This window comes from Leptonychotes weddellii, chromosome 2 (genome assembly GCF_054177405.1).
Source record: "Leptonychotes weddellii isolate Sample4059 chromosome 2, ASM5417740v2, whole genome shotgun sequence".
Classification (NCBI taxonomy): domain Eukaryota; kingdom Metazoa; phylum Chordata; class Mammalia; order Carnivora; family Phocidae; genus Leptonychotes; species Leptonychotes weddellii.
The window spans coordinates 117,549,321-117,562,690 of record NC_138370.1 but is presented as its reverse complement, the minus strand read 5'-3'; the positions used below and the strand labels follow the sequence as shown (position 1 = coordinate 117,562,690).

Genomic DNA, 13,370 nt, shown 5'->3' with positions numbered 1-13,370 from the left:
AAATAAATAAAATCTTTAAAAAAAAAAAAAAGAATAAATGGCACTGGAAAGGGGTATGGTAGGAATGTAGAAGAGAAAGAGATCAATGCTAATTAAAATATTTGAGGATGACACCAAGATTAATACTTTTAATGACTAGTTTTGTTCTCAGAGCAAAACTTTGAATTTCCAGAAAGAACAAGCCTTTCCTCACCTGCTTATAGGACATTGTGAAGACAAGTAAGTGCTACTTGAAAGTTCTGTTAAAGTATTACACGTTTTTTCAGAGCTGAAAATAATACATATAATACCAAACAAAAAACAAAAGGTAAGTCAGGGAATACCTTTTTGACACTTGATAATATTTTCTTCAGTGCTTGCTCATTTAGTTCACCAGAAGAATTATAAAAGCTGTAAAAGCCAAAATTAAAGGCATTACAAATAGGCTAAAAATATGATTTTACTAGCACTTTTAATTTTAGTTATTCCTTACCCAACCAAAATCCATATACCCACTTGCTGGTCAGATGAAATTCTAAAAACAGAGAAATTTCTCAAATTAACAGACTTAAAGTGGTTGAAATATGAGGCCCATAAGCAACGAGAAAGGAAAAGGAGTGGAGAAATTTCAAGAAATGTTTGGGCATCACATTTTTTTAAGCCTAAAACAAAACAAACTATCCATTAAATATAAGAAGTTTTAAAAGTCTACATAGCCAGTTCACAATTCACTTATTAAAACTTTTTTTAAAATATTGATACATACAAAAGAATGTGTAATGAAACACAACAAAAAGACAGTTTATTCATTGCTAATTCCAAAAGCTATATACTTCTATCAAGTTGAGAAGCACTTTAGGAGCTGGTTGGTTTTGGGTTTTTTTTTTTGCGGGGGGACAAGGGGGTTTAGATGTTAGTTTAGTGGTCTTTGTTCTGTTGGAATGTCAAAGATGTAGGGAGAATTGAAAGATAATTCTAAAAGATTCTAAAGTGTTTACTTCCGGCTTTCTTCCTTCTTCAATAAAAGGGATTGCATATTTTCCTCCTTTTAACATTCACTGAGATCAACAATATTCTTTTCTATGATAGTGAAATACCTGTTAATGCAAAATCCTTTATAAATAATACTCACTGTAATAGGCTTTTACTGGTAGTTCTATTCTGTACTGAAAAAACTTAGTTATGTCAAACTGAAAAAAAATATATCCTAATAAGCAATGTTTTTTTTTTTTAACTTACAAAGACTTTCATTAAAAATTTTCCATCAAAAAATTTTAATGGGAAAATAGACAAAATGGAGTGTTCCACTTATCAAAAGGGGGTTTCAACTGATCAAACAGATCCTTCCACTTTACCTGTTTATTATTCTAACATGAATACTCTAAATACAAGTTTATTCCTGTATTTCTCTAGCATGGCCCACTTCCCACTTCTCAAACTGGGGCATAAGGCTAAATACACTGGGTATATAAGAAACAACAGGATAACAGTGTACACTCTGTGCAAACACTGACTTTATGTGAAGTTCCTGGCAAGTGGGGCCATTTTTATATAGAAAGATATTGTGCAGAATTCATGTTAAACTGCATAATTTTTTAAGTGAGTTTTAGGCTTCAGTGGATTGTTTTCCAGATGTTTCCTCCAGATTCTGGGTAAGTGATTCGGTGTTATTCAATGGAAAACTTTGAGAAACAATGTTATTAGAAAAGGGTTGGCAAACTTTTCTGTAAAGGGCCAGAGAGTAAGTATTTTAGGCTTTGCTGGACAGTCTCTGCTGCATGTTCCTCTGTTGTTCTTTTTGTTTTTTTATTTATTTATTTTATTTAAAGATTTTATTTATTTATTTGACAGAGAGCGAGAGAGCACAAGCAGGGGAAAGGGAGGCAGAGGGAGAAGCAGGCTCCCCACCGAGCAGGGAGCCCGATGAAGAGCTCAATCCCAGGATGTTGGGATCATGACCCGAGCCAAAGGCAGATGCTCAACCATCTGAGCCACCCAGGCATCCCTCTTTTTGTTTTTTAAACAACGCTTAAAAAATATATTAACTATTCATAGATGGCCCTATAAAAATGGGCCATATTTTGGCACCCTCTGTATTAGCACATAAAACTGGGCATTAAAGCTTATCCAACTGGGACTCCAAGAAATATGGTATCAAAAGGCTTTAACATGTTTACCTGTATTATTTAAAACAAGGAAGAGACATCATGGTATGCTGTTGGGATTAGAACTGACGAAATCCTCATTCTTCTAGTTTGTGCCCTACCATTAACCAGTTCTGTGGCATTGGTTATAACATGAACTTTTTAGGCCTATTGTTTTACTAAGGGAAAATGAAATGTGTAGAAAACTTTACTGAATGCCAGCCTTTTCAGGTGGTTCTCCTTATGCTTCCCTCCCCTTTATCTTGTAAAGCTAAAAGGCTGAGGCTAAAAGGCTGATCATCATTGGACCAGATGGGCTTCCTCCATTCTAAGACTATTAAGTTGGTATAATTATTTAAGACAGTTGCCAGTAGATTTTGAATCACTTTTTCTTTTCACTCTTCCTTCCTAATCTTTTACTGGTCCAGAGTCCCTTAAGAAAGTACTTTTTAAGACTCTCCACCAAGAATCCCTCATTCCACAAGTATTTTTCTATGTCCATTGTATGTAAAGCACTATTCAAGATCTATCTCTTTTTGGTACAGCAGTTTAAGACCACATGAAGCCTTGATTTCTGTCACCCGCAACCACAGAACTTTTTGACCTTTACTGTTTGCTCTACTGCAATTCTTACACAACCTTAGTGTACATACAGTATATCTAAGATAGAAATGCTGATTTTTCAAGTACAGTTTATATAAATCATAAAGTTAAAACTACACCATATTGTGGTTACAGGTGTTTATGAAAATTCATTTATGCGTGTACTTTTCTATATATATTATACCTCAAATAAAAGTTTTTAAAAAATATCAGAGCCTATTAGGGCTGCAGTACTATTACTATCTGTAGGACTAATAACACAAATTTTCACCATAGGAAGGCAATAGGAAGCAGGCTGGATAAAGAACCTAACCAGTTAACAGACAAAAGATTACATTAAATATGTAGTAAGTGAGAAAACAAATAATGAAATAAACTGAATAAAAGAGTAGAAAAAAGGGCTGCTGTTGATGTATGAGAACATGTCACTGAGCTTATAATATGCAATGAGGTGACTCTGTGAGAAAAGCAATCCTCTAGGTAAACTGGTACCTGGGAGAGTCAGTGGAGACCAGCTAAAGCAAGCATATAAATACAGAGAAAGAACTATTAGGGTTGAAATGAACAAGTGAATTTTCAGGTATTTTTTCAGAAGTCTTTTCATTTTCACCAGTACCACCACGTATAAACTGATAGATGTTTTGTTTTAAAAATTACTTCAGGGCGCCTGGGTGGCTCAGTTGTTTAAGCGACTGCCTTCGGCTCAGGTCATGATCCTGGAGTCCCGGGATCGAGTCCCGCATCAGGCTCCCTGCTCGGCAGGGAGTCTGCTTCCCCCTCTCATGCTCTCTCTCTATCACTCTCTCTCTCGATAAATAAACAAAAATCTTTAAAAAAATATATAAAAAATAAAAAAATAAAAAATAAAAATTACTTCATTTGCAGAAAGTAAATTTCACAATGGATCACTTACTTGCTCTTACTACTTACCTGAAAAGCTGATAGCATGGAATATATTTCTGGATGTCTGGAAAAAAGGAATTTTTTGCTATGATTACATTAATTATCATCTGAATAGCATATATTGAGGACTTCATATATGAATAGCATATATTGAGCAAAGAAGTACTTTAACACTGTCTCATTTAATTCTCACAACAAACCTATGACACAGATGTTATATCATTCCTTCCATTTAAAGATGAAGTAACAGACAGAATGGTGGGGCTAAAATTCAAACCCAGTGCCTCAGTCTTAACTAGAACACTACATTCCCTCTAAACAGGTTTAATAATGAACGGCAACACAAGAGATAAATTTAAAAGTTGCTATATTTTCATTGAGTTCTAAAAAGGTTATGCTCTAATTTTACCCAGTTGACAACAACAGCTGCTAAATGGATTATCTTCTGTTATTCCAAGTAGTTGCTTCATAAAGGATTTGTCAATGTTAACTACAGACTAAGGAAAAAAAAAAAAAACCCCAGTGTCTTTTAGGAAGTGAGTTTTATTCTTGTCAACAAAAATACATCTAAATTCTGTGCGAAAGAGATGAAATTCTATTGCATAAGACACCATTATAAATCTTGTAAGAAACATCAAGATGAATATGGTGTTCCCTCTATCATTCCAAATTTTCAGATCTTTCAAAGTTATTGAAGGAACAGTAGGAGTGAAACATTCACACCTGATAACACAGAAACCTGTCAAGAGAATACAAGTTCTGGGGTGCCTGGCTAGCTCAGTAGGCAGAGCATGCAACTCTTGACCTCAAGGTTGTGAATCTGAGCCCCACACTGGGTGCAGAGATTATGTTAAGAACAACAAAGCGAAAACAAGTTCTTCTAGGCTTTCCACTTTTAAGTGTCCCTTGTGTCAAAAATCAAATTCTACCAGATAGCATTTACTGGATCACTGTAACAGCAATCATCTATTTCAGATCGTTCCCGTGACATGTCCTATTTGTGTGTCTCTTCTTTGCACATATCCTAGCCAGATTACTAGAAATTTTTTTAGTCACTTAAATCAAAGACATCCGTTTGATTACAGAGAATTTGTGACTCTTCAGCTAGATGAGGAAACCCATTATCAAACTGCTGTTGAGGGGCACCTGAGTGGCTTAGTCGGTTAAGCATCTGCCTTCGGCTCAGGTCGTGATCCCAGAGTTCTGGGATTGAGCCCCACATCGGGCTCTCTGCTCAGCAGGAAGCCTGCTTCTCCCTCTCCCTTTGCCTGCAGCTCCCCCTGCTTGTGCTCTATCAAATAAATAAATAAAATCTTTAAAAAACAAACAAAAAAACCCAAACTGCTGTTGAACAATCTCTTCAAGTAAATATCTGAAGGCTGGAGACATCTCTGCATGTTTGTACCTGCAAGTGCCATCTTTAAAGAGAAAACTACATGAAATCACCATTTCAATAACTTTATGTGTATATTAATAAAAATAATTCAGTCTATTTAGAAAAGGAAAAGTGATTATTCTCTTTAGACATTTTTCTAGCAAATGTGTTATCCTCAGATAAATCCCTGTCTGAAAAACCAAACAAAGCTTAACAGAAATAGTCTGATACTGATAACTGGCCAAACATGCTGGTGTGTGTTTGAAAATGTGTTATGATGAAAATCTCATTAACCAAAGCAGTGTGATTTGGTGATTCTGGATATTACTTGTTAGTCATCTAGTGATCCAACATTTTAAAATAATCTGAGCAAATACTTAAGTGGAATCCTACAGCACTTGCCTAATACCCTGATGCTTAGCATTGTTCCCAGCACAATGGAGTTGCTCAATAAATGATTGCTTAATTAACTCCTTAAAATATGTTTGATTACTTTGGGCAGCATGCCAATTACAATTAGGGGGAAAAATGCCCCCAAGGGTTTGCTTTTAAAAAGCTTGTATCTGGGGGCGCCTGGATGGCTCGGTTGGTAAGCATCTGACTCTTGGTTTTGGCTCAGTCATGATCTCAGGGTCCTGAAATTTAAGCCCTGGGTGGGTTCCAGGCTGAGTGTCAGCATGGAGCCTGCTTAAGATTTTCTCTCCCTCTGCCCCTCCCCGCTCAAATAAATAAATCTTAAAAAAAAAAATAAAGCTTGTGTCTGAGCAGAAAAAAACATCATTAACAAAGTAAAATTACAAACTGTATAAACATGTGTAACACAGGACAAAAGACCAGTTACCTTAAGTTGTAACATGGTATTACAAATCAGTAAGAAAAAGCAAAATAGTTCAGCAGAAATATAGTTGAAGCATGCAACAGGCCTGTCCTTTTCAAAAAAACGAAAGCTGCCCCCAAAGAAATAAACAACTTCATTTGTAATTAAGAAATACAAATTAAAATTACTTTCATTTATCAAATTGGCAAAGATTAAAAAATTGGATAATACCTAGTAGTGGCAACAGTATGGGGACCCAGGCACTTTTACATATTGTGGAGGAGTCTTAAAATAGCATGACTTTTCCAAAGGCAATGATCTACAAGGAATCTGACTTTCCAATAGACTCAAGGCACAGAGATATATGCACTATAAAGTGTTTATCATTATACTGTTTTGTATTAACAAAAAAAAGGAAGTCGTTCATTTGCAGTATAGATACAGCGAGAATACAGATCCATTAGAAAGAAGGGCAAACTATACACATTGATACTATTCTACACTAATAGAACAGTATCAGTAGAGATATTTATCTTGGAAATATTTATCCACATATAGTATAATCCCATTTGTGTAAATAAAAATATATACACATTTATATACATGTGTATTGTTAATGAGTAAAAAAATACTCATAAAACGGGCTGCCACAGAAGAGACGCTAATGAGACTGAATTGACTTTATATATTTACTTTACACACACATACTACATTTATATACAGATGTAAATTTACATATATACTTCCAGTTTTAACCTTTTAAAGTGGCAAACGAAAAGTGACATACAGGACTATAAACCGATACAATCTTTCTGCAAAGCAATTTGCTAATACAGATCAAGAATCTTAAAAATGCTCAAACCCTTTGACACCATAATACCACCCCCAGAAATCTATGCATAATAAATGTAGAAAAATGTGTAAGGATGTTTACTGTGGTATAATTTATGAAAATGAAAAACTGGAAACAACTGATTATAATTTATTTAAAGGACTGTTGAAATCACATAGAGAATACAATGCAGTTAAAACAGTGATACTTAGGGGTGCCTGGGTGGCTCAGTCATTAAGCGTCTGCCTCCGGCTCAGGTCATGATCCCAGGGTCCTGGGATCGAGTCCCACATCGGGCTCCCTGTTCCATGGGAGGCCTGCTTCTCCCTCTCCCGCTCCCCCTGCTTGTGTTCCCTCTCTCGCTATCTCTCTCTCTGTCAAATAAATAAATAAAATCTTTAAAAAAAAAAAACAAAAAAACAGTGATACTTAGAGGCTTGTTTAACATGGGAAAATGGTCATGACACAGTCTGATGTCATCATGCCACATTTTTTATAAAGCACATCACCAATTTTGTTTTTCAAAATATGCTTAGAAAAAATCGTATATTAGGTAATCAGAAAACCCCCTATATATTTTAAAGCTCCCTTTTCCCTTCTTCCTGAAAGAACAGCTGCCATCTGCTGCAGGTGCTTCACCACCCACTCCTCAACCTCTCTGCAGGCTGGCCTTATACTCCACAAGTTACTTAGGGTTTTCGGTGATCTAATCACAGTTTTTTCAGTTCTCCTCTTCCAACTTTTCTGCAGCATTTCATGTTTTTGTCCAAACTGTTTTATCTTTTTTTGGTCTTCACTTGCTGGTTCCTTCTCCTTTTGCTGGGCCATCTCTGTGCCACTTAAATATAAGCAGGAGCTATTCCATCCTTTTCCCCACAGTAGTCTTATCTGCATTCTATGTCCCACACTCTATCTTGCTTTAGCAGGCCATGGCCATAATTTTAATTGAGAAATGAATGCAATAAAATTGGCTTTAAAATGTTTTATCTGTTTCTTAAAACAATTTAAAAATTAATTTATGCTGATCCTGTTCAGCATAAAGCACCAAATATAAGAGACACAGAAATAAGTGACTCACCAATTGTATAAATAACTTCAACATCATCCATTTGGGAATCAGTAATACTATTCTTGGCTTCACCTTTCACTTCCCCAAGAAGAAAACCTTCCTATAAGGATAAAAATAAGCAGTATATGGAATACCGTGATTGAATCAACTACTCAGTCATTTAACTAACCAATATTTCCTAACTGTTTCACAATGTATACGGGGAGTGTGTGCTACAGCCCCAGGTACCCAAAAGAAAGACCAGGTGCACTTCCAGTGTAGTTGGGAAACATGAACAGAAGAGTGACTATAAATAAAATAATAAAATGAGTGGAAGAGATTGTAAATACCACTGTGATTTTACCACACCTGGAACATAAAAGGCTTAAAGCCAGAAATGAGCACACAATGTTTGAAGGAGGAGGAGCAGAGCAGTTTGCCTTGGAACAGAGAAGGCTCCCGTTTCTGAGTAATGAAATCATAGATAGATAGGAATAGCGCCGATAATGGAACATCCCAAATAATTAGTCAAGGACTCTGGATTAATGGCACGTGCTTCTGGAAGCCAGTGGATGCTTCTGAGCTATGAAACGACACAATGATTAGTGTTTTTAGATTAAAAATTGAACAAAATACTAAAGATCTGGGAATTTGGTCTGATTTCTAAAAGGCGAGCTACGAGCCCTGTTTGTTTTTAAAATGCAAGCATTTGCCACAACAGTAATAATATCTTTGAATTTCGGATTTTTCAATTATTTCACTTGGCACATTTAAAGACCCAATATGCTTAACAGACAATAAAGATTTTATCTTCTTCATAATTAGTTAAGAATGCCCCCCCCATTTAAAAAAAATAAACCCCACAAATAGAATGTTTCAATAACTGGATGTCTTTACTGGAGTGTCGGGGTAACAATCCAGAACTTATAGTCCAGTGTTGTAGACAAACCCTGGGAAAGGAAGCAGGGTCAATGCAAGTACAGCTATCCAGAAAGCCACCTTTTAAAGATGTTAGGAAAAAGATATAAGAAATAAGGGCCTATTTAACACTATGGTACTTCCCAAGGGCTAATATTTTAAGCTACACAGACTTAAGGACCCATTCTGTTTATATTCACACTAAGGCATTCCAAAATGATTTCCACCATCGCACACATTTTAAATCGCCATATATTTGCTCTTAGCTGGGTGTTAATCCACAAGGTTATTTAAAATTGGACACATGAAAGATACCAATTCCAACCTTATCAGGATTGTGCCAAAAAACAATTTTAGAGAAAAGAGACGTTATAAAATGAAGGGCACAATATTTAGCAGAAATCAGTAGGTTTTGATCGGTATGGTATTCTCTAAACTGTACTAGCATACTAAGCACTTAAATCTAAGACACTACTTATCAGGCTCAAAGTTTTCTGATTTCATAAAAGTTTTTTAAAACGTGTACCGTATTTAAAAAACTACTTCCTCCAGAGATTTTGAACCTGGCAGAAGTATAAAATAATAATTAATATTTGAGGATAAACAAATGTTTCCATTATAATTGAATTCATCAGAAAAGGAACTAAGGCTGCACAATTTCATAAATTTAATACCAATGCAAACAAAAGTCCCAAATTAGACTTTATCATCCACTAAGCCTTCCCCGAAAACAGGCACTGGATGCATCCCCTACAATTCCCTCACTAGCCTACCATTTCAACAAACACGCACAGTGGGTGCTGTGCACGAAAAATTCAGCTGTCTTTGAAAACTACTGGCGGTAGTGAGGAAAAACGGAAAGTTAATCCGCCACCTTCCTAGCGTAGTGGGAGAACGCTATGTGAACTTTCCATCCTTTCCCAACCAAGTTTAACCAGAAAAAAAGGGAGACTGCTGGAAGAGAGAAACGGGGGCGTGTGGGACACTCCGGTCCGGGCGAAGAAATAAATACTGGTTAGAAGAGGGAGGGCTAGCCTTGGAAAAGACTTGGCGGGAGGGAGGTACACTTAGGACGGCCCAGGAGCGGGAGAAGGCAGAGCGCCAGGGCAGAGAGCCGGTGGGGCGCCGTCGGGGAGCTCGTGGGCAGGGACCGCGGAAACGGCAGCGGGGGACGCCGGCGCGCGGGGCCTCTACCGAGGCGACGCCGGAGCCCGCCTCGCCCCTCGGCTCACCGTGTCCGAGTCGGTGTTGAGGTGCTGGAAAGCGAGCGCGCCGAGCACAAAGCCGGAGAGCACCGCGGACGTGCTCTCGCCCTCCATGCTTCCGCAAGCGAAGCGCCGCGAGAGGGTGCGGAGACGGGGCGCGCCAGGCCGGGGTCCTTATGCGTCGCGGCGGCAAGGCGGGGCCGAGCGAGTAGGCGGGGCCTGCGCCGGCGCACCAGATGCCGCGCGCTCCGCCGAGGGAGCGGGCCTAGGGAGGCGCGGGCGTTCTCCGGCTGGGAGGGTGCGGCTGGGTGGCTGTGGCGGGCCGGGCCGGGGCCCCTTGGCTTCTTTCCTGGCGGCGCCGTCGGGGTCGCACCGTGACTTCGGCTTCAGACTTCGCCCTCGAGGCTGGTGGGTGTTGGGACACCGTTGCAGAGCACCATAAAGCAAGTTTGGGTGGCCAGCTGCTGCTGAGCGATCCGTGGCATATATGCAAACTATAAAAAATGAACAGTGCTGACAGAATAGAAGCATTGCTTATGTCATTGTAATAGCACAATGGAAATGCCGTGTTTATGATTTCAAAGCCTTTAACTCATTGAAACTTCTAGAATACTAGTACCCCTTTCAGAGACTCTCTCTTCTAGAGCACTCCAGTGATGGTCCGTCCCGTGGGGGTGGGATGGCTTGGGTTTCTTTGAAGGTTTGCTAACTTTTAGAAAATTAAGGACTCAGGGTAATTTAATGGATACACTGATTGTGAACATTGTTCTGACAGTTTAATGATCTGTAAGCCATGCTGTGTTGGGTCATTTGATATAAATAGTAAGGGGAGTGCGAAGACCAGGGCTTGACAATATTCCACACACAAATATGTAAAGCTATGTTTCCTTTTTTATTAATTTTTTTGTTAACATATGATGTATTATTTGTTTCAGGGGTACAGGTCTGTGATAAAGCTATGTTTCTTAAATGATTAAAAGTCAGCAAAATACCAGACTCCTGAACTGAGTTAGTATTGCACATTTCTGGGTTTTGTTGTATGGTAGCCATGTTTGGCTAACACCTTGAAGACAGATGTGTAGAATTATGTGTTTATTACCTAAGATTAAGTTTCTTGCCTTCATTTGAGCAAAATCACTATTGATATGAAAAGATTTTTCACGGGACGCCTGGGTGGCTCAGTCGGTTAAGTGTCTGCCTTCAGCTCAGGTCGTGATCCCAGGGTTCTGGGATCGAGCCCCGCATCCGGCTCCTTGCTCAGCGGGGAGCTTGCTTCTCCCTCTGCCTGCTCCCCCTGCTTGTGTTCCCTCTCTCTGACAAATAAATAAATAAAATATTTTAAAAAAAAAAAGATTTTTCACATAATTTCTGTTTTATGAATGGTAATGATCTGAAGGATTAAAAAATAAAATGTAACACTATTCCAAGAGACCAGAAATAAATCCTCAATATAAAGTCAATTTTCAACAAGTTTGCCAAGACCATTCATTAGGGAAAGGACAGTCTTTTCAGCAAATGCAAAAGAATAAAGTTGGACTCTTACCCTACACCACAGACAACAATTAGCTCAAAATGGATCAAAGATGTCAACATAAGACCTGAAACTATGAAATTCTTAGAAGAAAACATAGGGGGAAAGCTTCAGGACATTGGATTTAGCAATGATGTCTTGGATGACACCAAAGGCACAGACACCAAAGGAAAAAATATGCAAATTGTACTTCATCAAATTAAAACCTTTGTCTGTCAAAGGACATTATCAAGAGAGTGAAAGGCAACCTATAGAATGGGAGAAATATTTGTAAACCATGTATCTGATAAGAGATTAATTTCCTGAATATATATAAAGACCTACAACTCGATGACAGTAAAACAACACAATTTAAAAAGGAGCAAAGAACTTGAATGGACATTTCTCTGAATAAGATACACAGGTGGCCAATAAGCACACAAAAAGATAACATCACTAATCATTAGGGAAATGCAAATCAAAACCAAAGTGAGATACTACTTCACGTACATCAGGATGGCGATGGTATAATAAATAATATATTTGGTCTTTGTCCCTGCCTCCAGGGACAGTGTTCCTAAACTCGTGGAGTCTCCAAAGTGATGGAAGTATCTTTTGCTAATGTGACTCTAAGAGTGGGAGAGCTAGATAGCACAAGGATGGGAGCTAGTTGCTGGAAAGACCAAACCTTGATTAGATTGGAACTTTTAGCTCCATTCCTGACCTCTTAGGTGAGAGGAGCTAAGGATTAAGTTTAATCACCAATGGCCAATGACTTAATCATGCCTAAGTAATGAAACTGCCATTACAACTCCTTAAGAATGGGATCTCCCTGAACAAAAGCAAGCAAATGTCTGAGAAGCCTTATAAAATTCGTTGTCTCAGCTTTCTTTCATGGGTCTTTCAGAGACTAATAAAAAAATTAAATTAGTTAACAAGGAAATGGGGAAAGGCAGAGAGGAGAGTCAAAGAACTCTCCCAGTAAGGTGGAAATCTTTAAGTGGTTATTAAGAAATGAAATAAAACAGACATAGATGGGGTTGAAAAAAGTTCTTAATACAGAACTATTGAAGACTGGGTGGACCAAATGAACTCCCTTCTGGTTCCCCAACATTAAAATGCCCCAAACAAGTTTGCTCTATTTACCCCAGTTTGGAGGAATTTAAAAAGCTGGAAGGCAAAGAGAAACCTGGCCTGGAATCACCTAGGGCAATAGTCAGGCAAATTAACCCAGATAAAGATTGACACACGGGCCAGGGTCCCTTGGCTTGGGACTCAAAGCTAACACTCAGAAATGGGTAAAATGGTCAGAGGATAAAGATAAGAAGTTCCTGAGATTCCTGGATGCAGGAGACACATACACTCTGGTACCAAAACCTGTTGGTGAAGCCCTAACATGGGCTGCAATTAGATTGAAGGAATATAGAAACGTAAGAGTTGATAGTATTAAGGTGAAAGTTTAAGTGAAAATTGTAATGTTTAAACAGGCTTTATGTGAAGAGGTTGTTGTCTCCTTTATCTGAATGTTTTATGGGAATAGATACTGTTAAAAACAAGACAACAGGCCTAAAGGGGAGTCATTTCAGCAAAGCCACCTGCCCGAACTGAGACTTAACTTAGTTTCTGCTTTCCCAGGGATGGAATCTTAAACTAGTGTCTAATTAGCACTAGTTAGGCAATCTGCCTGATAGACCCCCTGCTATACCCAAAAGGAAAGCAAACTTGCAATAACCAACCTACGTTTTTGTCTAGTTTAACACCTGGGTGGCTCAGTGAGTTAAGTGTCCAACTCTTGGTTTCAGCTCAGGTTACGATCTGGGGGTTCTGGGATCGAGCTCCACATCAGGCTCTGTGCTCAGCGTGGATTCTGCGGGAGATTCTCTCTTCCCCTCTGCTCCTCCCTTGCTCTGTCTCTCTCTCAAATAAATAAATAAAATCTTAAAAAAAAACACATTTTGTATAGCTCCTCGGAGCTCCTTTCTATCTGCTAGATTGGATGCTTCCCAATTTATGAGTCGTTGAATAAAGCCAATAAG

General features: G+C 38.4%; 1 protein-coding gene across 2 annotated transcripts in view; it reads right to left on the bottom strand.

The window, feature by feature from the left end:
• The window catches only part of ABRAXAS1 (abraxas 1, BRCA1 A complex subunit), a 21,514-nt gene extending 11,506 nt beyond the window's left edge, over nucleotides 1-10,008 (bottom strand). Inside the window, exons 1-4 of one of the 2 annotated variants that reach the window (XM_081812205.1) lie at nucleotides 9,852-10,008; nucleotides 7,732-7,822; nucleotides 3,657-3,693; nucleotides 324-390 (exon numbers count right to left, since the gene is read on the bottom strand). In XM_081812205.1, coding sequence (XP_081668331.1) covers nucleotides 324-390; nucleotides 3,657-3,693; nucleotides 7,732-7,822; nucleotides 9,852-9,938 — 282 coding nt within the window. In that variant the 5' untranslated portion in view covers nucleotides 9,939-10,008. The remainder of the gene's footprint in view (nucleotides 1-323; nucleotides 391-3,656; nucleotides 3,694-7,731; nucleotides 7,823-9,851) is intronic. The other variant, XM_081812206.1, reaches the window with a different exon arrangement.
• Between the last annotated feature and the right edge of the window lie 3,362 nt (nucleotides 10,009-13,370).